This window comes from Enoplosus armatus, chromosome 13, assembly GCF_043641665.1.
Source record: "Enoplosus armatus isolate fEnoArm2 chromosome 13, fEnoArm2.hap1, whole genome shotgun sequence".
NCBI lineage: Eukaryota > Metazoa > Chordata > Actinopteri > Centrarchiformes > Enoplosidae > Enoplosus > Enoplosus armatus.
Genome location: NC_092192.1, coordinates 20,670,927 through 20,698,605, shown reverse-complemented (window position 1 = coordinate 20,698,605; position 27,679 = coordinate 20,670,927). Strand labels below are relative to the sequence as shown.

Sequence of the window (27,679 nt, the reverse complement as noted above, 5' to 3'; positions counted from 1 at the left end):
GTTAATGACCGAACCTTCAAGGGTTCTTCTGTTGGCCAAATTTCCATTCATTTCATGCCCACGCGCTGGAGGGGACCAGTAGGAAAGGTAAGTCGAGCTGTTGATGTCCTCGTGTCACACTATAATACATAATGTCAAGGTATGTCAATGTATCGCAATTTAGTATGACAATTTCTAACTTTTGCCACTATAACGCTATTCATATGACAGTTGCTGTGATAGTTAGCTACATGAGGCTATTAGTGTTAACTTAAGTTAGCGCATTAGCTAATTGAGTTATATTCTCTCATGGGAATACGCGTATGTGTTCCCTACGAGGTTGGAAGTAAGTTTAAAATGCATTTCGGCGCGATTTAACTATGTAATGTCATGTTCGTATCGTTAGCCCAACTAGCTAGCACGCTGTGTATAGTAGCCCGTGTTGTGCAGTGTGGTGATGCGTGGATAACCGGAACTTGTGCGTCACAGCCCGCCTTTCTGGGACATTAATAATCGCCAGACCGTTAACTGAAGTCAACAGATCAGATCGAAAACGAAGCGAAATTGTCTTTAAAAGTATTGTTGTCTCTGCGTTATCCATTCATCATTTTAAACAAGGTAATATCTAAAACAGCAGTTGTTGCCACGCGTTAATGAAAGGGATTTGGAAGAAAGTTACCATAATCACAAAAGATCTCTTGGTGGGTTCTTTCTTATGCACTCTGTATACGCTTTGTGTAGTAATGGCCTGGGTGTAGCGGACAAGCAAACCAGTAAAAGACCTTCAGAAGCAGGTAAACCTTAAGTCAGGGGGGTGTCAGGTGAAATTCTTCTAACCATTGGCCTCACAAAGCAATTTGTAGGGTTTGAAGCTTTCATCAACTAACATCTTACCATCTTAACCACAGAAATGCTCCTGACATTTTTCAGTGCCACAAGCACTTAGTCACAGCTTTGACTGAACTGCTGCTCATCTGACTGAAGTGAATTTACTTACAGAAGCTGTCCGGGCGTAATGAAACATATATGAAATATGAGGAGAGAAATTGCAGCTGTGGTGTTCTTCCTGAAGAGGCTTGTGAAAAAGGGGGAGAAGTTGGAATCGCACAAGATCGAGCTGTTTGTTGAGAGGCTGGCTGTCGCCCTGCAGGAGAAGTTCAAGGGGCACTGGTACCCTGAAAACCCCAGTAAAGGACAGGCATACAGGTGCTGCTCTTTTGATATTTTTACTAACTGCTATTAGTAGAGTGGAACTGTCCTTCCATAACATGATATCCAAGACAACCTTCTTTTATTAATGTCTTTCCATTGATGTGTACAGACACCGTTATGACTGAAATCAGTTCTGTGCGCTCTGCAGGTGCATCCGAGTGAACAGGTTTCACAGGCAGGATCCAGAGCTCCTTCGGGCCTGCCAGGAGAGCGGGCTTCAGTACAGTGACCTGGGACTCCCACGTGAACTCACATTGTGGGTAGACCCTGGGGAGGTCTGTTGCAGGTGAGGCTTTGAGTGAATTTGGTGCGAATAGCTCAGACAAAATTCACATTCATTTTAGCATTTAAAACTGGACCACTTTAATAGTGTAAATATTTCAAAGACTCATTGTAAGTGTGGTTAATAATATTTCATCTGCAGCCACTGATACCCATGTGGAGTGGAATAGAATAGAATATGAACAGAACAACACCCCACTAATTGCCACATGCAGCTATATAATATTTGTGATTTCTGTATTTTTTTTTTTAAATGTGTTGTTCCAGCTCTGTACGTTTGGCTTAAGTAAAATACAATAAAAAAACAATTATTTAAAAAAACTTTAGTCAGTATCCCAACTCATCTATTCAAGAATTGTTCTGTTTGAAACAGATTTCCTTTTATGTGTGTTTATCCTACTAGAGACGAGACCTTTCCCTCTATTCTCATTGTTAGATATGGAGAGCAAAACCCTTTCTTCTCAGTGGCCAGCTTCTCGAACGATTATGAGGAGGACAAAGATGTTGCAAAGAAGGTGACCAGTGCTTTGGAGAGGGTGACGTCAGACTACCACTCAGGTTCTTCCTCCGATGAGGAGAGCATGCGCACTTCCCCCCTCACTATCCCCAGCAGCCGCTGTGCTTACCAGGTATTGCATAATGCACTTTTATAATTCCTATGACATCCTAAACATCCCCTGCATGTCTGGAAAGAATGGAAAATTATTCCATAATAACCAGGCTTTAGTGATCTGTAAAGTTGCTTTTGATACCCACTAGTTGCGAGTAGTTATGGTTATGTTCAAATGAAATTCTTCTTCCTCCTCTGTAATGATTTGTTTTTTCCTGTAATTTGGAAGTCAAACGCTTCAAGGGGCCATGGACTGGGATTGTTTGTGTTGCAATGATGGCAGCTTTAATCGATTTGTTTCCTTTTTTTAAGGCGATGAATCCATCTGCTCCTTCATGGCATCCTAAGAAGATGGTACAAGGCAAAGGTCACGTATTTCCACGGTCTCACTACAGCTTCAGGCCTCGCAGCGGAGCCCCCCACACTTTGAGGCATAATCTGTGGGTCCCTCCTGGCTATAGAGGAGGGCCTGGATACTGGGACACAAACCAAAACCTGGCACATTGTTACAGTTAGGAATCATGGTGCTTCTTGTTCACACTGGACGACAACTTTAAGATGATTGACCAATGTTTTTTTTAAACATGAATTTTTATAGCTTACATATTGATTGTTTTTGACAAAGTCTTTTTTGCACTTTAGACCATTTGTTATAGTTTAAATAAATCACTTGTATTAAATTAGATATTGAAATTTGGAATACTACACATGTAGTCTTGAAGTACTGTATTTTTACAATGGGAGACATTCATGTATGCCACCTACTGTCCTCTGTGATAAAATGTTTTATTTATTCATAGTGTAGAATTGTCATTGTATAGGCTCAAATTTATGGAGTTTTATTAAACACAATTTCCAAGCATCATGATACAGTATTTATTCTTTTGTTATTTGTTTTGGTGTTTACTAAAGGATCCTCCAAGTGTTGTGGATTAAGTCTTTTTTTTTTTTCTTTTTTCTTGCTGCGTTTGTCTATTTGGCATTTGCTTTTTATTGCTTTATTATTTATAAGTATAACCTGCAACAAAGGTCCCTGGCTGGAATCAAACTGGTTTAAGGAGTCCTCTAACCTTCATCTGCGGCATTGAAATATTCAAACAACAAATAAGCAGGGAGCTAACGTTTGTATTCCTACCCGTATGGTCAAGACTGGCTATGTTTGCCTGACTACGCTGCCAAAAGAACACCAACAATGTTAGTCCGGGCTACAGCCCTCTAAGGTGTTTTCATGGTTCTCTCACCTGGGCAGCAAATTAACAGTAGCCTATTCATTTAAATGTCATATCAGTCCACCACAGGCATCACTGGGTAATATGTGAGCTGGATATATGTCCACAGTTTTGGAAATGTAGCTTGATATATGGGTCATTCCGCCAAAAGAGTGCAATTTGCTCGTTGTAACTCTTCAAAATTAAACTTCATTTTTCATTCCATTTCAATATAGAATTTAGTAATATACACATTTACTCATTCAAAATGAGTACTGGTCAATCTCAGGCTACTTTATTTAATTTATTGCAACTTTCGAAAGTTTATTATCATTGCATTTTTTTCTCTGCTGTTACCAAAACTCAAATGCCATTTTAAAACCATGTTTAAAAGAATATCAACCACATACATTTTTTTCCATTAGAAAAAGAGTTAATGTAGAAGAAATGGTTGGTTACATGATGAAAATACTAATATTTATGACAAAAAAATTACTATATTTTGACCAGAGTTGTATTTCTCTAAGAATGCAAATCAAACCTTTTCCTTTATAGGACATAAAAAAAACAAATTTAATCCAAAGATTGAGCATGTATTTCATTAAGCAATCAGACAACTGTTGGAACCAATATAAATGTAAAAATACAGTTTATTTTCTTTATTTTTGAAGAAACAATTGAATAATCAGAAAAAAACATTTGGTAACAGGAATGAAAATCGGTAACAGGAATGAGTATGTGAGTGCGTTATGTGAGTGTGTGTGATCTGTTTATTGTGTCAAACCCATTGCACTACTGAGCTACATGAAGAACATCATATTAAAATACATTGTTGCTAGTATTGGTAAGATTAAAAGACAGAACATATACAAAATTATTAAAATACATCAACATTTCAAAAAACTGTTAGAGGTAGTATAATGGGAGTAAAAAAGGAAAGGCCCACCAACTGCAAACTATGTGAGACATCAGGTTTGAATGAGAGATCTGAATTCTGTGTGTGTGTGTAAACGTACTGGCTTTGTGCCTTTGTGTATGACACAGTGAAAGACGAGAAAGAGTGATGTACTGTAGTGGTTTGTCGGTTTGTCTTGCTTCTCTCCCTTTAGCATGTCACGGATCCACAGTATTGGTTCTTTACATCTGAATAAGATAAAATGGACACAGACAAAAAGTTAAGATGTTACGTTCTTGGATCTATGCATTGACCATCATTTCCAATAAATTTGAAAATATTCTACACCTTCTACAAAATATATTCATTATCCCCAGTTTTACACCAATCATGACTTTAATAGATTTAAAAAAAACAAGTAACTGACCTCTTCTAAGACTTTCTGTAGCTTTCCCCAGATTTCTTTGTCAATTTCCACATGACGTGATGTGACTGGTTTAGGGGGTTTGATGACGGACACAATATCATCGAACAGGTACCACAGAATATCATCTCGGGCTGGCCAGAAAAACCTGTTAAACCCCTACTTTTACTCAATGGTCCCTGTAATTATGATTCACAAAACTGATCTCAGATGACAGCAACTTTAGTTAGCCTATTTCATTTAAAATGTATGCAATCATGTAAACTAATTAATATTCATTCATTCATTATATTATTTACATTCATTCATTCATTGTATTCTTTTAATTAATATAAAAGGGCATCAGAGGGCACTAGCCTACTCATTGCTGTTACCGCCAACTCAGTGCTGTTACTCTTTATTTGAGTAACAGCAATGAGGGTAACAGCAATGAGTTTTTAGCATAAAATTAGCAATTGTGTGAAATCTAGCCACTTAGCATCTATGCTAGTAGCTTGAGCACATGGAGCACATTCTTAAGATTTAACTGAATATTTTACTTTTGATATCAACAAATATCGTCTTAGAGATAATTGAGGTAACAGGACTGAGTTTTTAGATTGACCGTCTCTGACACAGCTAATATATCATTAAATTTAAGGAAAAATAAATGAGATAACTTACTTTTGGTCTCCCCATGACTTGCAGAAGACCCAAATGATGTCACTTCCTGCAGAAAATGTCACTGGTGGAATATTCCAAAATTTTCAGAGGCGGGAATGTGTTTGGGTAACAGCAATGAGTGAAAACCTGGGGACAGCACTAAAATGTGAATTTTAACCAAAATATAATGACGTTTTTGTAAAACTTTTGTTTTACAAGTGTAGATAGAATATGGAGTCACACTTAAATGCAAAAAAAAATAGATTTTGGAAGGATTTTGTTCATGATGCATTGTGGTAAAGTGTAGCGTTTGGCTGTGGGGACAGGCAAGAAATGCTATGTATCAGTGTTTTGGATGCCTTTTTAAAATATTTAAAAAATATTTAAAAAATATATATCTGTAATTTCTACAATGATTCATGTGTACGGTGTTTTGTATATAATTTGTATTATATTATTACTTGTGTTTATACATTTAATATACAATAATATGCTGGGGACGGAAATGTCACTCTTTTGGCGGAATCGCCCATATACGTTTAACATGTATTTGTAAGACTAATATATTGATGAAAGTCCAAGTACATGCATAAGCCTGTAGGGGGGGCTGTTTGCCCCTAGGGCGGTAGGGAAAGCCACCCAGAAAGTTATACAAATTGTTTTCTTCGTGAAAGGAGGCAAAACGGGCGCCCGTTCTCCATCAATACATGCTGGGAAAGCTCCTGGTTCATACCGGCAGAGGGCAGCACCGGCTCGTGTTTGGGGCAACCGCCTGTCACGTGACACCCTGCGGCGCGCTCCGCTGTGCACCTGCAGAGCGCGGCGGCGGAGGAGGAGGAGGAGTGGAGTTTGGATGCTTCGGTCGAGCTGGGCTGCCGCTTTTCACTCGAATTCAGCACAAGTTCTCCGACCAAGTTTCACTGGAGAAGTCGCGGAATAGCTGGAACAGGAATGGAGCACTCGATAGCCCGGTTCTGCTGTGTACTGTTGAGCCTCTTTGCTGGTAAGTTTTCTGACGCCAACTGCCGCTGAGCTACTTTGAATGTAATGAATTTTTCACTAAAACGGCAGCGGGCACCGTCTCTGGTCAGCCGTGTACAACAACGTTAGCCGCTGGCGTTAACATGGAAACGTGCCTTTTTCGACAAGTTAAATATTATGCTGATAACTTTAGGTTGTGTTTTCATTACGTCAAGTTAATATGATTAACATTTAATGTGCTCAGTGGTTGACCAAACCACATCTGATTACACTTTTAAAGAAATTGCCCAACAGGGAGTAACTCCGACCTAAGGTCAGTTCAGTTAGCTAGCACACCAGAGCAAGCGTCCGGCTAAACCGAATTTAAATGTAATGTTAAATGGTTACAATTAAGGTAGGATATTTGTAAAATAATAACTATATACTAATGTGGGGGTTTCTTTCAGACTCGGTCAGGACAGAAGGGGAAATAAAAAGAAAGGTCAACAGATAAGACATACAAGTTTGCCGACGTTAATTAATGCATTTTTATACAGTGGTTTGGTTTACATTATCGGGTAGTTAAACCACACTAGCTAGGCGGCTGTCTTGAGGGGAATTTGTATACTCGGAATGAATGGTTATTTAAATGTATAGCATTGTGTTTTGTGTGAAATTTCCCACAGAAATTAGATGATTTTTAAGGACCTCTCCCGGTGCCAGACATCTGGGTATGTCCGTGTGATGTCTGGTGGTTAACACAATAGCTTGATCCGATTTTAAACCTGTGGCTACAGGACTTCAAAGTGCTGCCTTTTTTGTCTACCATCTGCCAGCGTGCCGCCCCCCCCCCCCAAATCCATCCCAGGCTATATCACATTTAACTTCACCACATGTTTGCTCCTGTTGACAGCTTTGTTTATGTTGGTGTCATTTACTTAATTTAGATGTTTCAATGTCAGTACCCTCATTTGATGAAGGTTTAGTCCTAGTGAGCCTCACCGAAGGTGGGGTGTGTTGTTTGGGTAGATAACCGTGTGGGCTATGAAAATGTTTGATCAGAATAGTTAGTTTTAAACCTTCCTTAGTTGTGCCAACTGATTGTCAATGATTTAAAGGTGAAATCGAGATATTCTATATTTGGCTGGGAGCTCCTTAAAGGACATTGAGTCAAGTTATATCTTAATTCTAGTTTGGGCACTACGAGTTTACTTTTTGGTATCTTTTTTTCTTCAAAGCTTCGGTCAATAATAATGTGGTCTTGATTTCTTATATGTATAAGTTTGTTATTTTCAAAACTTGTGGTTTGTTCTGTCATCAGGGCACTGAATGTAGAAACATTGCTAACATGAATCATCTATTCATCCAAACTACATGATAATTGTTGTTTTGTTAATTGTAGTAAATGTGTGATTTAGTTTTATGGTATGGGCGTGGCTGTTAAGTTCCCTGGAATTTGCACTGAAACCAGCAGATCGCTCCTCCCACACCAGACAATAATGTGAAACTTTTGCTACAGGATCGTTTTTTGGCTTCAATCAGTGACATGCCGTGGCAGTTATTGAAATAGTTTCTGAGATTTTGATGGGAAGCCACAGAGCCTTTGCTCGGGCCAATGGCATTCCAGTGTGCTGATTAGTGAGAAACCGCATGTAATGAAGAAGTGCTTTGTTTAGGATCATCCAGCACATCTCTCTATGTACAAGCTGGGGCACTGAGTGTAATATAAGGTTTATATAGTGTGTTGTTTAGCCTTCTTTTGTTTCATGATTCACATTGTTGTGTCCACTAGTTTGGCCTCATTACCATCTTAATGGCATCATGACCTCGTCATTTGGGCGCTGTTCCACATCAGCAGGCAAGAACAGTATCTGCCAGACTTGTAGCATTCTTTTAACATAGTAGAAATATACAGTTATGTGCTAACCTCTCTTAAATGGCTAAATAACAAGTAGGGTTTTTCTGCTCCATTTTTTTTGCTCTACTTGTCCACGAGGCACTGCATGGAGTATGAAAATGTTGACAAAAGAAATAAAATTGTAAAAGGGAGATCTGCAATCCTTGAAATTGTGGTCAATGTTGAGGATCATCTTGGGTCATCTTTTTGTTGTGTTGAGCTGTCATTCATTATCAGTTAGGAGATAGTTTTTCCAAGTTATCGTGAAATCATGTGAGATGTCATCATTAGATAAATAATCAAATATTTGTTTTGTGGCAATGTTCCCCAAGGCTATAGGTTAGCTGATTGTGGGAATCCAAGTACACACAGTCTTCAGTGCTGGAAAAATAGACCTTAGAGTAAACATGTTCTCGATTAATTTCCTATTGTTAAAAGTCAAGTTAGTCAAAGAATTTGATGAAAGGAAAAGGAGAAGACTGGGATTCTGGGAATGTTTGTACACAGTGTATTTGTGAAAATGCTTCTTTGTCGGGGCCCCCTTTTTCAATTCCTTGTGATGTTTTTTTGATATGACAATGTTATCGGAGACCAACTGCTGTGGAGTTGGCTGTAACTCTTAACAATGACATCCGATGCTGTCACACACATACTCAAGACTGCTCCATGCAAAGGCTGACAAAATTTTCAACGAGTTTATTTGAATGGAAAATGTTATAGAATAAGGCAATAAGCTCGCTGGTGCCAACTAATCGGTTTCTTATATCTATCATCATAGAACTTCTCCAAGAAAGACTGTGTTTGTCAATCATAAGACACTGTAGTTAGCCCTGTCCGGCATGTCGGTCCACTTCTTCCCTTTTATTAATAGACACCTCTAGATTTCCATACGGCACTCTGTACTCTATACATGTTGGGGTCCTTGCATAGGACCTGAAAGGTAATTTTCCCTGCTACAGTGCTGCAGGACCTGCCCTGGTGCTCCCTCCACTCCTGGCTGTTTGGGTCAAGAGTGAAGTCACTGACCTAAGTTAAACAGAAACCTGGTGAACCTGTGAGCATGTGCAGACCACAGTTACCTGATAAGGCGACAAGCAAAGGCCCAGGCCAGGGACTGGTTGCTTGGTTACCTTTTTGAAAACAGAAACGCAGATCCAGGGAGTGTACTTGTGTGTGTATGTGTGTGCTCCGGTTGCTCTAGAAAGCTACCCTCCCCCTTACTTGCATGTATGTATTAGGTCCTGCTATTTTGCACAATAGCTGTAGCAGTTGTATTGAATATCTTCATACAACCCTTACTTGCATTGGGGCTTGTGAAGAAATAATTACAACTAGAGCTGCAACGATTAATCGATTAATTGATTGAAAGAAAATTAATCACTAACTCTTTTGATAATCGATCGTTTCAGTCATTTTTCAAGCAAAAATGTCAAACATTTGCTGCTTCCAGCTTCTTAAATGTGAGGATTTGCTGCTTTTTTTGTCATTTATGATAGTAAATGAATGAGTCTTTGGACTGTTGGGACGTCACTTTGGGAAATTGTGATGAGCATTTTTCACACTTTTTTCACATTTTATAGACTAAAAGATTAGTTGATTAATCATGAAAATAATCGTTAGTTGCAGCCCTAGTTACAACCCCACACAGACCGTAATGACCTGAGGTCACATTCACTTGTCATGACCAATGCCACTACTTGCCACATGTTGCAGCCACAGTGTCACCTCCAACCAAGCAGCCACCCGCTCTGCCTGGAGCCCCCGTCCTTGGAAATGAAGCAGGAACATGTAGAATCGGATTACAGTCTGAGGACACTGCTTTGTCCTCCACAATGTGATGATGGGGACGACTGAGCATGAATATTCATAGCCCCAGACGTTAATATTTTAGCATGCCGGCGCGGTACAAGCCGCGTGCCAACTCCTGTTCACCTATGTGGGAGTGTGAAACGCTGATCCCGCCTTTACCTCGCCACATTACCTTACCTCTTCTCTCCTTTCTCCCTCCATTTCATGTCTGAATTACTGAATGGACAAATTGCTGCCTGCTAGAGAATCAGCGAAAATGATTAATAGCAGTGCTTGTTTCTGAGTCCTGTTAATGGCTGTGCAGCCACTCTGTATTCAGAGCTCATTCGTTTTTCACAGGTAGGAGGTAAACTGCCTTCTGGGTTGCTGCCAAAGCATTCTTGTGGTAGGATATATTGGCAAGAATATACTTGAACCCCTTGGTCATAAAGTCAATGTTACAGATATTTCAAGTTTGTATTGTCTTCTAACTTCTATAACACTTTGGCCATAGTATTGACCTACTGACAGCACCAGGCTCCCCTGAGGCATGTGCTGAATTGTCCAATATTCTCAGCTCTGGAGCAGTTTTGCCTTAATTACTGGCTGATCAGTTCGTAAATGTCATGCTTTAGTGCGTATGTTGGACCGAGGGGACCATGACGTATTGGTCAGCTTGCATGCTTAGTCAGTCTGCTCGTTTTGTCTGATCAATCGTCTAAAACCCAAAGGTATTAAATTTACAATGATGTGAAAACAGAAGAGCTGAAAATTCTTTCTTTTGAGAAACTGAAACTCTTGATAACTAATTTAAGTGATTAATGATGATTTGGTATTTTTTGATTACAATTTGCTACTGAATTTTATAAATGAGAGCACATATTGTTAGTTAATAGGCATTAATATTGCATTCCAAGCCCTAGTTGTAACTGCACTATGTATTGGCAAAACTTCATTATTTTTGACGAAAAGCAAAAATACTTTTCAATTAAAAAAGTTTTCATGGAAAACATGACATTTTCTGGGTGACCCCAAACTTTTGACCGGTAGTGTATATTTGTCACACTTAGGAAAACCATTGTGGTTGCAAGTTTAACAAGACTTGACACTTGATAAGTAGGCATCAATATGTGGTGAGAGAACAGCGTTTTACTGATCAATTGACCATCCACTAAACTGGGCATTCCCTTGAATAGTGATTAGCAACCATAACTAGGCACGACAGGCCTGTCAAGCTTTGGATTTCTCAACATAAACACCAAAGTGGGGGCTCTAGTTAGAGACATATTTGGTTTCTAAGAGTTTGGAGGCTATGTCTTTTTTTCTTTAAAAAAAAAATTGAAATCTTATATGTTTGTCTGCTCTAGCTGCCAACGTTAGCATGCCCGGCTATCTACTTTAACATAACTATCTACAGCAGTAACCGAGCAGGACCAAAACCAAGGAGTAGATCATTAACTAACTACAGTAGTTTGTGGTTTTGCAGGTTATGTTACAAAAAAGCCCTGTTCACGACTAGCACATCCATCATGTAGTAGCTCCCCACTTGGTGGAAGCCAGTCCTGGATTCAGTTTGTTCTTATACTAAACTATAAATGGTAATGTTAAAAGGGAAACATACTGTTTGAAAATACGAGTACCAGTATTTAAGCTAAGCGGCAAAACCGGGTGATCTTCGAATTAAATTAAAATTGATCTTACATTTTTCCCTAAAATACTAGGACCAACTAGCTCTACGTTGTTGTACAGGAATAAAGCTGTTCTTTTATTTGAATGTCTTCTACATGGATCATCAGCTGGTGAGGATGCTGACTTTGAGACAGCTTTACCCTAAGCGTTTTAGCACGGTATCATGCATGTAGCCATCAAGTGCCTATTTAACAAGGTTTTACAGGGTTCTCGTTTTAAAACAAGGCAGCCAGAGACAGGTGATAGAAGTTTTAACACTGTTTAATAATACACCAAAACAGTTGGAAGGATGAATGACAGCTAGCTAGCCGCTAGCTAACACCCAGTGGATGTAAATGGTCACACAGTGGGTGATATGGGTCGCACATAAAATAATAGCTTGTTTGTCAAATCACATTTGAATTTTCAGATGAGTTTTAAAGACTGGCTGATCAAAAGAAGAAAGAGAAGTGATGCTCAAGATACTGTATGTACACCTCGAGAGCCCTTCCGGGCTTTTGTTAGTTTATAATTTACTCCAGTTCTACTACTGACACAGATCTCAGTTAGAGGTAGAAGCCAGGTAGAGTAGATGGTACATCTCACAGAAAACATTTCCTCTGCTATCCATGTAACCTATCAGTTAAAACAAGGTCACTGCAGTGCTGATTTTCCCCGCTCTCTTGAGTCCATCGGTCATCTTCGCTGTGTTGCACTGTTAGGGCGATAAACACCCCCATAGCACATTTATCACTTAGCCACTTGATGCCCAGCTCTGCAGCTCCCACAACGCCCTCTGCTCCTAATGAGGAATAATGGGCTCAGTGACAAATAAGCTGTTCACTGCGATGATAATAAGGGTTTTCACGTGCCTCATATCTCAAGTGAATATTGCCAGAACACCATTTTTCTGTATCTAAAAGGCATAGAAGCAGGGAAGATGCTGCACACAAGGCAGTGAAGGAGATTTGAAGGATTTCATTACAAAATGCTGAATCATTTGCAAAAAATGATGCTGGAATTCATTAAACTTTAAGCTATACTTAAAGCCCAACTATTTTGTAAACGGTGGATGTCTCCTACTGGATTTTAAACCGCATGTTTTAAACTGATGTATGGAATTATAAAACATTCCACAGGCACTATTCAGGTATGTAAAGTAGAGCAGTACTCTACTTCTGGTTCTTCTCCTGTTTTTTTCCACACTTAATGACTATGTGTTCTGGTTGTTTTTGCATAATATTCTCACGGCATCTGAGCTAGCCATCTCAGTGTGAGGATACACAGTGTGGCAGGCAGGTCCCCAGGGTGCTGCATCTGTAGCTGCTGGTGTGCAGTGTGCTCCTGCTTACCTGCTAGGTAGATGTCAGTTCAGCTCTACGCAGGCTCGGGTACTGTTAGATTATCCTCTGTGCACTGTTAAAGAATTGGGCTTCGTAGATACACAGGGGGGGAAAAATCACTTTATCTTGTAAAACAGACCTGACAATTTATTCCGACAACAAATCTTTGGTTGCCAGTTGTGACGTTCAATGGACACATCATTTTAGAGATAAGCATTGTATATTGTATTGTGCGTGTCAAATTATTATCAGCTAATGTCCAGGCATTGTCTTACACAGAGCTGCGTTGTGGGAAGATGATTATATTTTGTCCTCCAGCAGTAAGCCCCCACCCTCGCTACTAAGAACATTAGAGTTAATTGTGTGTCTAATCTTGAAAAATATTATGGCTCAGAAAATAAGCGACATAAGCCGAAGGTGGGGTGAATTTTGGGAGGAGGAGGGGGTAAAGCAGCTGTTGAAGGAGCCATTTTTAGCACCTCCATCTCATTGAAAAACATTACACATTGTCGACTGGTGAAAAAAGCAAATAACTGTTGTCTGTAGAAAGCCTCTTGATTCAGTCCCACTTGATTTTGCTCCCTGTAGTGCTGATATTCAAGTCAGTCTTTGTCTGTCTTGGTCTGATGTTTAATCATCATACCAAATTATATAGTTATGCTAATAACTCCTGTCCAAAGAGAGATGGATTTGTTCATGAAAAATGCACACAATTCTAGTCTGAACATTTTACAGGGTTATGATTGTATTATAGATTTTAGAATTATATTAAAGCGGTTGTGCAGTGAAATTTTATGATGCAGGCAGAATCTTATTAGGAGCGTAAAAGGAGTATTGATACAAAGCGACACAGAATTAGACCCAGAAAATCCCATTTCTTGTAACATTTGTTGCCTCATAATCAAGCTGTTACTAAACTAAAGCCAAAGACTGCAATGCAAATCCTTCGAACCTGTAAAGAGGTCAAATATTAAATGTGGGTTTTAATATTAACCCAGACAGGCTATGCAACTGAATATCTGTTCCAACATCTGTGCATTGTTCATATGGCATCAAGCAAAGCTCACCATTTCTCTGTTGTGAATAAATGTCAGTGTTTGATGTTATCAGGTGCTGCTGATATGTTTTCAGGTGTAGGAAGAAAGGAAAGCTAGTGCACGTGCAAGCTGTAGTATTTTTGCACAATGTCCCTAATCTCCTTTTTGGAAATGTGAATGCAAGGAAAACACTTTGTTTCATGAAAGAGCATTACATGAGATTAGATGAGATGAAACCTTTCTCCATCGGGGAATCGGGTCATTGCAGTAACAGAGAACAGAAAAATAAACCCCTCCAATCTTGGGGTAACTTAATGGATTTCTTTGAGTTCTCATACTTAAATGGTCTGTGATTCATAATAAGGGGAAATGCAGTGTTCCAACTAGTCAGTCAGACAAACCAAAGTCAGCCAGTGTGTTATTTTACTTTGGGGCGAGTCCAAGAGTGGAGTGCAAATGTATATTGTAGAATGGATTTGAACAGTTCTTCACTACATTTGGATGACTTCCATTTACTTACTATGGTTTTACAACCAGGTGTCCAAAACGAGTGTGGCTGTCTGCCACCTCTCTTCCGTTTACATTCATTAAAATGGTCTTTTCCTCGTCCTCCTGCCTGTGAAGTTTTTACTCCTGGGCCTGTGTTGGATCTATAGGTATGATGACCTGGACATCTGCTACAGTTGGGTATAGAAAAGGCTCAGCGCCTGAACCATGGCAAGGTCAGCAAGCCACAACAGACATTTAATTACTGTAGTGCATCTCACCGCCGCCACCATGTGAGGAAATCGGCAGCTGGCCCAGTCGCCCTCCAGAGAGATGAGATTGGACTGAAAATAGCTCTGTGACTGGCTGGTTTATGATGGTCAAAACGCACATTACTGCACAACCTTAATCACTAGTGCTACTGTTTTAATAAGCAGGCACACAGTGGCATCCAGGCTGCAGTTGTTGCTGGTAAGTTCCTGAGGAACCAGCTGTTAAGTGTCTTAATGGAGCCCATGTATAATTCATAGCGCGCACACAGAGCTGCGTGGCTGGCTGGCTTTCTCTGGGTGGCCGATAATTGAAAGGAAAAGAGTAAACTCCCACCCCATCTCCCGTCACACTGGCACTCACAGCACCCAACTCTCTTCACAATGTGCAGGGGAGCCTCAGCTCTACGTTTAATCCCTCTATGACAGGACGTCGATCTAATGAGAGTAAGGGGATGATTTATCAGCGACAGCTAGAGCTGTAACACATCTAGAGTTGTAGATTAATGACCTGTGGACACATAAAAAGAGCCTGTGATTGCCGACAATGTCACCCGACATTTTATCAACTAAAACTTCTCTTACCTCTAACTCTTAATCAGCCATTAATGTTTTTGGTGGTACTCAAGAGCTTACAAGACCTGGTCAAAAAGATATGTGAAATCTTTTTAGGACATGCGAAGTGCTGCAGCCGTGAGATAAAGTGTGGGAAAACAACTGCAAGATACCCTTGACCTGGATCTAAGTGAACAGATATTAATGCAAGACCCTGTGGGATGTGTGTCAAGTTGGACAAGAAATCCTGAACTGCTGTCAATACAGCCTCATGTCAGCACCCTGTCTTTGCCAGCCCTGTGTCATGCAGTGCTTTCTCTATCAGGACTGGAAGGTTTTTAACCCGTATCAACATGAAATCAGTGGTTTATATTTACACGCCACGTAAGGTGAATAGTGCTCATTGTGCCGTGCCTCAGTCACTTTCACTGAGATTATGTACTTGTCAGTCTGATCCAGGATGCCCTATAAGCAGTATTTGGCTGCCTGTCCGGACTACTCAGGGGTCAGACCTCTTTAGATGTCAGTAGAGCCATCAGGGAGTCTGCCTGTATGGCAGGTTTCAGGCAAAAGCACTTTACTACATCCACTAAACACTCAACAGCCAGACAACTTTGCAGAATCTTCTTAAGGAGTCAGGCTATTTGTGTATGATTTGTTTTTTAATTTTTTGTCACATATGTTGAATTAAACAAATCATTGTTAGGATGGTATAAAGTCAGTTTGAGACATAGAAGGTGCAGTAGTCGTACAATATTAATTATAGCCGTTCCTCCTCTCAGCCATTAATTAAAGCAATATTTTACCTTCACTGATGTATTGTCTCCACTGACAACAAAGGTTAAACTTGATTTTCTTATTTGTCCTGAGCGATAGCATTTCCAGTTATAAGTTATAATCCTTAAGATTTTCATGAAATCAAACCCCATTTTTGATTCTAAGTATGGTTTGCATTTTTTCTGCAATAGGTATTTAATGTATTTGCATCAGTAATGATCTCTCTATTGACCTTTCAGTGAACTTTTGTATTCAACAAAGTGAGAGAAAAAAACGTCCATCTGGAAATGAAAAGCCCAGCGTGCAGTAGGCGCCTAGTCTTGAAAAACTGGAAGGTACTCGACATCAGAGGTGTGATTTTTGGCCAGGGACACTACGTCAAGCAAAACAAAGCTTTACAGTAACAGCCATATACTAGGTACCGACCTAGTCTTGTTATTATTGTTATCTTGTTGGCAGTGGGTGGCGGAGTCCACCATTCTCATGCTGGATTCAGATTGTCCAAGTAAGCAAGAGGGACTCACAGGAAACGGATGCAGCATTTAAACGCAGCTCAGTTTTACCTCATTGATGTCAGCCTCACTGTTTACTGTTCACTCTCTTCACACCGTAGCAGAGCTGTAGTGTTAAACTGCACTTGCTGTTACCACGGTAACAGCGGATGTCACCAAATTAACCAGGACTGAAATCTTAAGAATTACAACTTTAATGACTCACATGAATTAACTCTCACTGAGAGAAAATCTTACAGCATATTACAAACATTGTAATACAACCTTTGTTGACGAAAAGAGCTCTTGTTTGTTTATTTGTTTGTTGTTGCCGTCTTCACCAGAGACTGAAATACATGAGGAAAGCTGTTTTATGTGCAATTGCTTTTAACTAGGGTGGTTGAGCTCCTCATTGAATCCCAGTATCAGCTTTACTTTGCTGTATATTACAAAATAGCACAGCTGCTGCTTTTTGATTTAGAGGCAATTTCATGCTCTGGAGTCAGATTTAATGTGGGAGCAACATATATGTTGATGTACACTGTGCTTAATGTTTTCTAAAGGAGTTTGTGTCCAGTTTGCAGCGATCAGCTCTAAGGTTTTTTTCTACAGATGCTTGGGTTGTTGAGATGGATCTAATTAGACTGCGAAGACTATCAGGGTCAAAATAACAAACTGTTCGCTCGCTGCTCTGTTCAGTCTTGAATACCCTTTGAATCTGAGCTCTGCGTCTTTAATGGGCTTACTGCATATATTTCTACTGTCCAGACTCTATGCTCAAGCCTCATTTTGTGCACAGTTAAAGAACAGAACATGGAGAATAAATGCCGTCGTACTATGTCATGACCAGAATTGTAGGATTGCCTCTTTGTGCAGGAAAGCTAAACTAGTGCAGTGGAGTTATTTTTAACATTCCCAATCGCATCTTGTCATTTAACGTGATATGTAGACTAGAATGGTTGTTTTGAGCTTCCTCCTCATGTCTAGGCGGAGAGAGTGCGAACCGGAGGCATGAATAAACCCAGCGGCCTTGGTTAAGCTGTAACAACAACTGACAGCCTTTGCCTGCAGCTTCCTGCAAGGCTCAACACTCAGGTGCATTTACTACACCTGCCTTCAAGAACCTCAGAGTGAAGAAGAGACTCCAGCCTTGAAACATCAAGCCTGTTTCACTGCAGAGAGAGAAAGAGAGGGAAGAAAAAGGATTATCCATCTTGTTATCTTCTAACAGCGGTCTTATCTTGATGTCCTGATGCAGTGTCTCCCCCACACAGAGGACAGGAAGGGACTGTCTGTGTTGTTACACTTTCACAAAGACCTCATTCTGCCTGGTCGGGAGTGCTTCGGACAGGATGAGAGGGTTTAGAGAGAAGGGATGTTATATATGCATTTGAAAAGGAATTGATATTTTAGCAGTTATTACAAAGTACTTTGTGCTCCATTATTGTCCTCAGGGGGGCTTCAGCGGAAATCGGATATCTTTTCAATTGAACAGGCTGTGTTGTGTAGCATTTGACTGCACACTCTGGGCGTGAAACACATGTAGGACTGTGTATTTTCTACCAATGTCCAGAAGACCACCATCACGTAATGCCCTGCAGGCAGGGGGCCTAATTTTAGACCAGAACCTAGAGGAAACAGCATGAGCAAGGCAGACTCATTGACTGCCTCCCAGCCAATCTAGCTGACAGCCATACATGCCTCTGCACTACATGGAAAATAGGTTACTGTGTAAATCTACAATAGGCAGAGGTAATATCTTAATCTACAGCCTACACAAAACGTGAGAAAATCAGCAGTAACCGAGGTAACTGAATCACTTCATAGCCATTTTAAGGCAGCGAGCAAACTCAGATTCAAGGCAAATATGTCAGCTGAAATAAGTTTCTTTTTCATTGTTTATTTTTCATCTTTCTAAGGCTCAAATTTATTTTTTCCAATAGTGGTCGGACTTAAAGTGTTTAAATATGCTGCACTCTTTCTAAAGGGAGGAACCCAGGAATTCATTGGGAGGCATTTGTGTTTGAATTCTTGGTATTTTATACATGCCTCTGAACTCTCTGCAGTCTGGCCTCACACCTTAATCCTTTTAGTGGTTTGGCAGTGAGCCATTAGAGTCTTTACCTCTGTTTTCTGTGTTTACATATGTTGTATGTATATGTTACTGGAATTACCACCAAGTTAAGTAAAAGCAAGTCCTCAGTTGACTGAGTTGTTAGTGTCAGTGATGTGTTTCAGATGGTATGAGGAAGTAGTTTCTCATCGCAAATCTGGCTAAACTTGCCCTGTCCACTTAAGTGAACATGGTGCGGTGAAACATTCAGCCCACCTCAGACTGAGCAGATGAAACTGCTGAGCTCTGGAAATTCCACAAATGTGCAATTGTTTCCCCTCCTGAGGAGTTTCAGAGTTTTTGTAAAATTCCATCAGTAGTGATGTTGAAAACCAGGCTTTTTAGGAGCTCCACAAAGGACTTCTAATCCCTAATTTTCCCTGTGTTTCAAGGGGAATGTTCTAGTATGATATTCACGCTCTGTTGCTTTAAGCTGACTTCTTGTGTGTTCACCTCTCTGACATAATTAAGCAGTCGTGAGAAGCTGTTGCCAGCCTCCGTGTACTCGCACATTTTGCTCGTCTTCTGCATTGCAAATGTGCATGTGAGTTGTATGTTCTTTGAAAGCCATGTTATCTGTATCAGCTGGCCAACACGTCCTATCCCACAGTAAAAGCCACTCTGTGAGAGTCCATCAACGGTCTGAATGAAGGAGCTGCACTCTGCTGCACTTGTGTCTCGGTGTTTGATCAGCGATGCTGCCTCCTGATCACAGTTGGCATTGTGCCCTGGGGCCCGGACAAAGGCTGGGGCTGGGGCCGGGGCCCCGGCAGGGGCCTGGTCTGTATCAGACACTTTATTTGTTTTGGGGGATGGGGGATAGGATAGGCTTTGGCATGGCTGCCTCCCCCTCAGTGCAGAGGAACTCCTGTGGCAGGAGAGAGAGGCGCTCTATGACTACACCCCACTGAGACATTTGGCTTTCATTTCTTTCATTCATAGTAAACTGCTGGGAACTTAGAACACACATACATGCCTGTGATACACATGATTTCTTTCAACAGCCTTACCCAATCCTCTGTTTGGTATTTCATGAGAAAATGTAAATGAAAATTGAAACTTTTTCGAATTTAAAAGATCATAAAGACACCTCACCTTCTGGAGGTTACTCCACTATTCTATTACCATTTGCCTTCTCTCTACCAGACTTACATCCTGGGTGAACCTTTTATAACTGGATGAAATAAAAATGTAGCAACTGCGACTGCACTAAATGCACCATTTCCCAAACCAGCTAGGAAGTAGTCAGAAATACATTTCATCAGATCAGCAACATGTGATTGCAGTGTATCTCTGATCCTCTGTGCAGATTATGTAAATAAAAACTTTTTGTCGGCAGCGTTAACCAGGATATTCTGGCAAGTCAACTAGATTGAAAGGAGGTCTGACGTGCATGTGAAAAGTCTAATACTTAAGCATATTATTTAGATGCAATCTAATGTTGGTAGCAGATGTAGCAGGGATGATAACTACAATACAACAATACAATACAACTAGTACCTGACTGGTCTCACCCCTCTGTTTTTTTTCCTTTTACACTTTCTCCATTAATACCTGGCAGATGATTGATTTAAACCCTCTACCTGATCCACCACCCCTCCTCCTCCTCTAATGAGGGTTAAAGTGGCAGCAAAGACGCACAAATCTATGAGGCAGGTTTTTGAGGCATATTTCTATTTTGCACCATTTCTCAAGTCATGCAAACTGCTTTCACGTGTTCACTAATTGCTAGCAGGGAATTGTTTTGTTTTTTCCCCCCCTGTAAAGTGAGGAGGACATGATTTTGTAATTACTCCTCTGGCATCTCTGACTGGAGAAAACACTCCAGCTGTTTCATGTTTGTATCTCCCGTGTCACAGCTACATCTACAGGCAGGCATTTTTATAAACAATGTACACCAAAGTACCTCTGAACCACCTCATATTCAGGACCGGCATGTCTCTCCGTGGCTTGCCTGTTTTTAATTTCCTCCTCACATGACTACATTGGCACATTTGCTGTTGTGTCCTATGAGGGTGTTTATCAGTGGGCTATCTGTGTGCTGCTCCTTGGACTGGCGTCTTGCCTATCAGCTTTATGGCACAGCCCCCATATTGTCACCATCTCACTATGTCCCTGGCTTCAACAAATCCTGAAGGACATAGGCCTTTTACGTGTGTGTGTGTGTTTCCACAGGTCTCCGAGGTACTGGGGGTTCTTATCTGACTCTTCAGGGTTCTTTAGATAAATTTGCCTCCTCTCACGGGGGGGGGGGGGGGGGGGGGGGATGTAGGGTTGGCCTGAGTTGCTTTTAGTGGTTTGTGTCTAGCTTTAGAACAATCCATGGTGGCAGAGAGGTTAGACAAGCAGCAGCTGCTGCTTAAATCGACTGTCCTACACCTTGTCAAATGCTAATGCATTCTATAAATAACAAGTACAAATCCCAAGGCCATGACTTGAGAGTCCTGTGATGAAGACTCTACCTTTTTGATTAACCGACCATTAAGGAACAAGCCAGTGTGAATTTCTTTCCTATCCCCTTTCCTCTCTCCCTCCCTTCCTTTACTCCCTCAGTTGTTCAGAGAGTTGCATCAGTTTTTACCAACCCCGATGGTGGGATTTCACATCCAATTTGAATATATATGAAATATGACAAAATTGTCCCCTTTTAATGAAGTTTACAGTGGCAGCTGCCACAGGGAGGCATTCCCTGTTTATACACAAAAATACCAGGATTATTGGTAAGCCCAGGCTTTCAGAAATGAAGTAATTAAATCAGAATTATTGTCACTGTCAATGTTGATATAGATGAATACATGTAGCTATTGGTTGCTGTGGACATTCACAGCAATGGCATTAACCCCACCCCACATAGGCTCGTCTAAAAGCTGTCAAATGCTCTGGCAGGCGAGTAAAGTGCCTGTCATTCGTCACCCCTTCATCATTTAATGTTCAATTATGTCAAAACAGCCTTTAGGTCATCTGCACTGGGAATTGATGGCAGCTCTATGTGGCAAGTGGAGCTTTCAGGCTGCATTACAGCACAATCAGTATGGTTCAACAGTCCCAGCCCTCTGCAACACTAAATAAACCACGGCCAAGCTCGCTCTCAGGGTACCCACATTGCTTCAAATTGAGTAGTTCCAGCGGGGGCACTGGGGCGAGCAGTTGGAGCCTTCTTTTGAGCAGCAACCAAGTTATGAAGTTATTCTCTGCTGTGCTCGAAATAATTGATGTTCTTCAGCGTGGTCACAGGGGATTGGCTCGACTGTTTATGATGGGGAAAGCGTCTGTGCTGTTTAATTTGCTCATTCCAGAGCCCCCCCAGACTGCAATTTTACCATAATGAATCACTAATGTTCATCCCACCATCGTTGCCCATCCTGGAAAATGTGCCCCACTCTTCAAAAGCTGTCACTGTTGTTTTTTATGTTTGTTTGTTCTTATGAGTAAGATGCTTTCTTTGCACTTGGTTGGAAACAATACTTTGTTTTCAAGATTATTTACTGTGTGTGTGTGTGTGTGTGTTTTTCTATTTTTTTTTATTTTCAAGGAGCACTAAACTGAAAATATGTCCACTTGCAGTGTTGTTTTTGAGAAAAAGATGTTAATTCATACCTGCATATCTTAACACACACACACTAATTTCTTTGTTCGTAGCTATTTGGATAAAACACTAAATCAGTGCTTTCGCTGCCACTGAGGCTGAGACTCAGACCAAAAGTGTAACTGCATTAAGGTACGCAAACCTTAAAGAAGCTAAACAGAAGTAAATCCCAGTGCAACGTCATTCACCTCGGCAATCTTTTTGCTGTTGCTGTTGTGAGCCTGAAATAGCAGCCGCCTTTATCTCCCCATGGTAAGACTTGGCTTTTCAGACTTTACTCGCAACGATGCTCTTTAAGGTCAAAGGGTGGAGAAAAAGAGGCTTATGATTCACTGTGGCCCCTGCCGAGGCTCCGAGGGTCTTTAGCTTGGCTAGCACAGGGGTCAGGAGGGGTTGTCTTGTCAAACTGTCCCCCTGGTTTCAGGGTTTATTGCTGTCTGCTGAAGCTACTCCTTACACCACGCAGCTTAACCTCATGTCTGCCTAGAAGACCTCTGACAAAAGATTTCCGCATAAATGATATCCATGCTTGGAAATCTGTGTACATGTCACTGAGAAGCTAATCTTACCCGGCTATAGTAGACATTAGCTTATTGCACAAATATTGGTATATGTTGGCTGTTTTTTAACCCCAAAGTATCTATTAGTATTGGCCATTGGGCTATACTGCAGACAGGTTTTCTCACATTCTTTGGTTTTAATAGTTTTTGTTGTATGTTTCTTTGTAATGAAACCACGTGGATGTTTATAAACATGACATGACAGGTTTCAGCTGGACTGGTGAAGTAACGATAACTTACCTTTTCATAACTCCCTTCTCTCTCCACCTACCTAACCTCTTTCTCCCTCTCTTTTACCTCCCTCTCTGTTTATCTGCCCCTCTCTCTCTCTCTCTCTCTCTCTCTCTCTCTCTCTCTCTCTCATGCCGTCTCTTAAGCGCCACGGCAACCTTCTCCGAGGGATTGGTTGCCAGGAGACAGGATTCGCTCCCCATTGTATGCCGACAAAGGTGGAGGGTGGGCGGTGGGGTTACAATCAGCAGGACCAGAGAGAATTGGAGGCCTAGGGGACTGGCACTCCACAATCATGGGTGTGTTAGAGAGGAGGAGGACAGGCGGGGGGGGGGGTTGTGAGTGAGTGAATGGCAGTGGGAGTATTGGGTGGAGTGCGCTGACACCCTAAATTCCTCTTGTTCATTCCCGGTCTCCCAGTAACCACGCTGGGATGTGCTGTTGTGGGAAATTTTTGCAGTACATCAGATGTGTAATAATGATCTTCAACAGCGATCAAACCTTTACTTTTTATGAGCCTCGCAACAGGTTGAAACATAATGGCGAATGAGAATGGAACCACACAACTCAAGGACAGCCGATGAAAGCCTTGAGGAATGTTAGACATCAATAAATCAGTAAGCCAATTATTGCAGTGGTGCAAAGCATGATCTAAATTATACTTGGGTCTGAATCAAGGGAGGACCAGTGAGCGCTGAAGCAGAAAGGGTGTGCACTCTGCATGAAGTGGGACGATGATGTAGGTACCGCTGTATTCAGGAAATGGGCATATTGGGCACAAAATACCTGGCATGAGAGAAACACTGGTATCTCAGAAAGCAGAAGGCAACCAAGAGGTGGATACATGCTACAAGGCCCACAACAGGTGGAGCATATTTTGTTATAAAAGTACACACAGGGCCCGTTCAGTTGCTCCCGGGACCAGCTCGATTTATTGTTCTCTGTTTCACTCTTCAATAAATCTACAAAATACCAGACTCTGAAGATCTAGTAGTGTGTTTATTACGGATGGTGTGGCCCTGGTGGGGGTTTTCTCCCACACTGTGTCAGACAGTGTGGTTGAGAATGGACGCAAAGAGGCGCTCATAGAGACACAGGCAGCCATGAATAGTTATTAAGACAGACTTTTTAATTAGCCAGTGTGCCCTCCCCCACTGCTCGGCTTGCCTACTACACAGACACACACCCATATATACACACACCCATATACACACACACACTGGTGTCTGGTGTACATGCCTGACTGCATTTACCAACAGCCTATTTTTCATAGTTTTCCTCGGACCGTAATGATGGTCTCTCTTATCAGCCGATTATATTACCTTCGAGGAAGAAGGCCGGTTTACTTTAGCTCTGGTGCCATTACTCTTAATAAAGACTGACGGTCACCCTGTATAAGCCAGTGATTATATGGAGTGCTCGCTCACCGTTGGGACTTTGAGCTCGGTAAGATTTCTGCTCCGAGTCACGTGCTCCAAGGTTCACACACTGTATTTACAGCACGGTGAGCTGCCTTTTTGAGTACTTGCCACTATGAGAAGCTAGTGGTAGGGGAGGAGAATTTTTCCAGCCAGTTATATTGAAATCCTCTGTCGATCATAGGGTTTGTTCCAAATAACAGTCATCTAAATTGCCATATCCTGGTTAGTTTTGACTAAAGGCTATTAGTTTGTAATTAGTCATGATAATTTGTGATCTTAGGTCCTTAAAACTTTTTACTCTATGAGTAATGGGGTAATTCATGAACATCAACAATTATCTGCCAGAAATTGAACAGTTTGGGTTATTTTATGTGAGAGATATCCCTTATTTTTAGTTTTCTGTGTATTCTTCTCACTAATTTTAAAGTGGGCGGGACTCAGCTGGAAATAGGTGCTGTCATGTACTTCCATTCACCAATCAGGTTTTATCAACATTTGAATCAAATCTGATGACAGTTGTGGGGTTGTTGGCTCATATTAACATACCACTGTCAATCAAATGTGTTCAAACCACACCCACACAGCCCTGATGAAGCAGATTAGCTACATTTTGATGTTTTAAACTCTTAATAATTAATACCTAAGGATGTTGTCTTGAAAACTTTGATGGTTGCACACTTCGTAATCAATATTCAATGTTGATGAAGATTTGAAACCATGTTTTCAGCGTCTTTAAGGTAAAATGGCTTGAGGGTTTTACGTGTCAGTTTACACATTCAAGTCTTCATTATTTCACTGGTATTCGTTCCTAATGTTACATTGTTTAGATAGATAGATGGTAGCAGTTGATTTGACTGGGCTTACCTGATCACATAATCTTTATCAGGAGTCATTTCTCTACTTCCTGCCCTGTTTATGGGCCCCATTCAATGGACTTTTTATGAAAATGATTAAAAGGATTGTTTTTTACTGAGCTTGTATCTCCATTATAGTGATTTGCCTTTCATGGAAAGGATGGCCATCTGGGTGCTCGTACACAAAGTGTAAAAATGTGGCACTTTTTTTTCTCTCTCACAAATGCCTTTATTGCTAAAGATGATGATCACACATAATTTAAGGGCTGGGACGTGTCATTGATATTACTAGAATGCTGTGTTCGTGGTTTTATGTTTTGACTCTTAAAGCCCCGTGACATCTTACGTGTCTCTTTTAACATTGAATATTCATGACTAAATAAGCAAAACGTTTTGAGTTTAAAGCTCCAAAGAACTAATCTGCCTCATCAGGACTGTGTTGGTGTGGTTTGATCACATTTAATTGACAGCACTGGAAACACAAGGAAACAACCACACAATTGTCATGACATTTTGATTCTGCTGAACTCTGATTGGTGCACAGAAATCACCTTTTCCCAACTAAGGCCCACCCACTCTTTCACCAATGAGTAAAGCAAGCACACAAACACAAGTACAGGAATCTCTCATATGAAATAAAACTGTTTGCACGTTAGCAGAAAGTGTGTGTTTTTATATCGGACCCCATCACTCATACTAAGAAGATGATTGAGAAAATAGGCTTTTATTTTCAAGGCCTTTAACATTGTCTGCCTGCCTCACTACAATTGCAGATTTACTGAATTTTAGGAAACGAACCAAGCGATCTCATTTGCATTTACCACAGCTCCTCTCCAGGACTTTATACTTGCAGTAGCTGGATTAAACAGGTTTATATGTAGATTGCTGTCTGTTGATTGAATGTGGAATTAAACTATACTTGTGGTGTTTATGTTCCCCTGCCTTGGCAGAGCCAAGTCTAGCACCAGTCTCAATCTGTTTGCCAGTGGGAGGGATGAAATGGCACTTTTCCCCATTTGTGTGGTGCTGAATGGACGAGACCTCAGGCAGCATTTGTTTAAATTACAGTTCAGCCAAAGGCCTCAGTGGTCCGTCATTGATTTTAACAGGTAGATCAGACGGTGTCCCTTTTTACCCGTCATTGAAACCAGTCTCTCTGATAAACTGTTCCAGCATTCTCACAGAATGCAATTTTCTCCCCTTTCTAAGCAACTTTGAAAAATGCCCCGGCTTCTTTAAGCGCTTGATGAATCGACACAGCTTTCTGTCATGCAGATGCCAAGCTGTGTATCCGTTTTGACAGTGATAGACACATATCTCAGTTCTCTCTATATTGCTGCCCGTTTCTCTTGCTTCTGCTGAAGGCGATGGATCGCTCCCATCAAGGGCGTCTGTCAGAATCTGTGGGCTGAAACGACCAGCTGCAGCACAGGCGGCCGGGGAATAAAACTATGCTTGTGCTTTGCAACCATATCAAGTGTTTACAGGCTCTGAGCTTCAACAATAGTGGGTGTGACTGAGACTGTCACTCTCTATATGTGTGTGTAAGCTTCTGTGGTGTATTTCCATTCAGTTGTCTACCACAACCCAGAGGGAAGTGAGGTTTGAGGCTGAAACAGAGCTGATGGACATGAGATGCGGCAGGGACCCCAACCTGTAGCTCACACCCTCTTTAACCTGAGGGCCAGGATCTAGAAGCTTCTCACACAATCTGCTGGCTCTTTGTCTCAATAACAAAATCACAAAAAAAATAATATTTTCATCATTTTAAGTTGCATACTTGCATACATATCCTCAACTGTCACTGTTCTGCTGAGTGCCCTCTTTCATGTCTGCCACCTGCCATGTTGTCAGATGAATAAAACAAAGGTAGTGGTCAAGTGGGTTGGAAGACAGAAGGGGATTGCAAGTTCCTGTAGCTCAAACAGAGTTTAAAGGGTGATTATAGCACTGCAGAACTACATATATAATGCATTTAGAAAGCTAGTTTGGATCCATTTGTGTTTGCATAGATGCATCTGTTCTTGTTTGTCTTTTATGGAAATCTTGCAATCAAAAACGAAACACCAGGAAGAGGAAAAAAAGGTGTGCACAGTTGCCAGGTTTGGCTCTTGTTTCACCAATTATCGTTGCACATTAGAGTCCGTGTAAACGCAGCTAAATGAGATACAGATGTAGCAAAGGAAAACGCTATGGTTTTTATGATTTTAGACGGAGTGAAAATTCTCTTTTATAATCAGCAGAACATTTCAGTTACACGTCTTCGGTGTCATTTGTGCGACATGATAGGTGTTTGTTACACATTTACAGCGCTCTTTACCAGCAACATATTGTGGCGATTTCATTTTTTATTTTAAAAAGCTGTTCTCCCCCGGCTTGCTGACTGGAAGG

At 41.0% G+C, this 27,679-nt stretch overlaps 2 protein-coding genes and 1 long non-coding RNA gene across 4 annotated transcripts in view; 2 read left to right on the top strand and 1 right to left on the bottom strand.

Annotated features, from left to right (window-relative positions):
• The first annotated feature begins 63 nt into the window (after window positions 1-63).
• btg3 (B-cell translocation gene 3) lies at window positions 64-2,945 on the top strand. 2 transcript variants are annotated; one of them, XM_070917577.1, is made up of 5 exons: window positions 64-87; window positions 979-1,185; window positions 1,340-1,477; window positions 1,910-2,102; window positions 2,396-2,945. In XM_070917577.1, exons 2-5 carry the CDS (start codon window positions 1,013-1,015, stop codon window positions 2,597-2,599), a joined length of 708 nt encoding a protein of 235 aa, XP_070773678.1. In that variant the 5' UTR covers window positions 64-87; window positions 979-1,012; the 3' UTR covers window positions 2,600-2,945. The 2 variants fall into 2 exon arrangements, with proteins under 2 accessions (XP_070773678.1, XP_070773677.1); XM_070917576.1 differs by having other exon boundaries at window positions 1,877-2,102.
• Window positions 2,946-3,984: 1,039 nt separating this feature from the next.
• LOC139295838 (uncharacterized) lies at window positions 3,985-5,376 on the bottom strand. Its single transcript, XR_011598430.1, has 3 exons — window positions 5,274-5,376; window positions 4,614-4,789; window positions 3,985-4,434 (listed from the first exon to the last, which is right to left on the bottom strand). It is a non-coding gene; the product is annotated as an uncharacterized lncRNA (long non-coding RNA).
• A 779-nt stretch (window positions 5,377-6,155) lies between these two features.
• cxadr (CXADR Ig-like cell adhesion molecule) overlaps window positions 6,156-27,679 on the top strand; it is a 35,131-nt gene continuing 13,607 nt past the window's right edge. Inside the window, exon 1 of the mRNA XM_070917257.1 lies at window positions 6,156-6,255. Within this exon, the coding sequence (XP_070773358.1) occupies window positions 6,204-6,255 (52 nt within the window). The 5' untranslated portion in view covers window positions 6,156-6,203. The remainder of the gene's footprint in view (window positions 6,256-27,679) is intronic.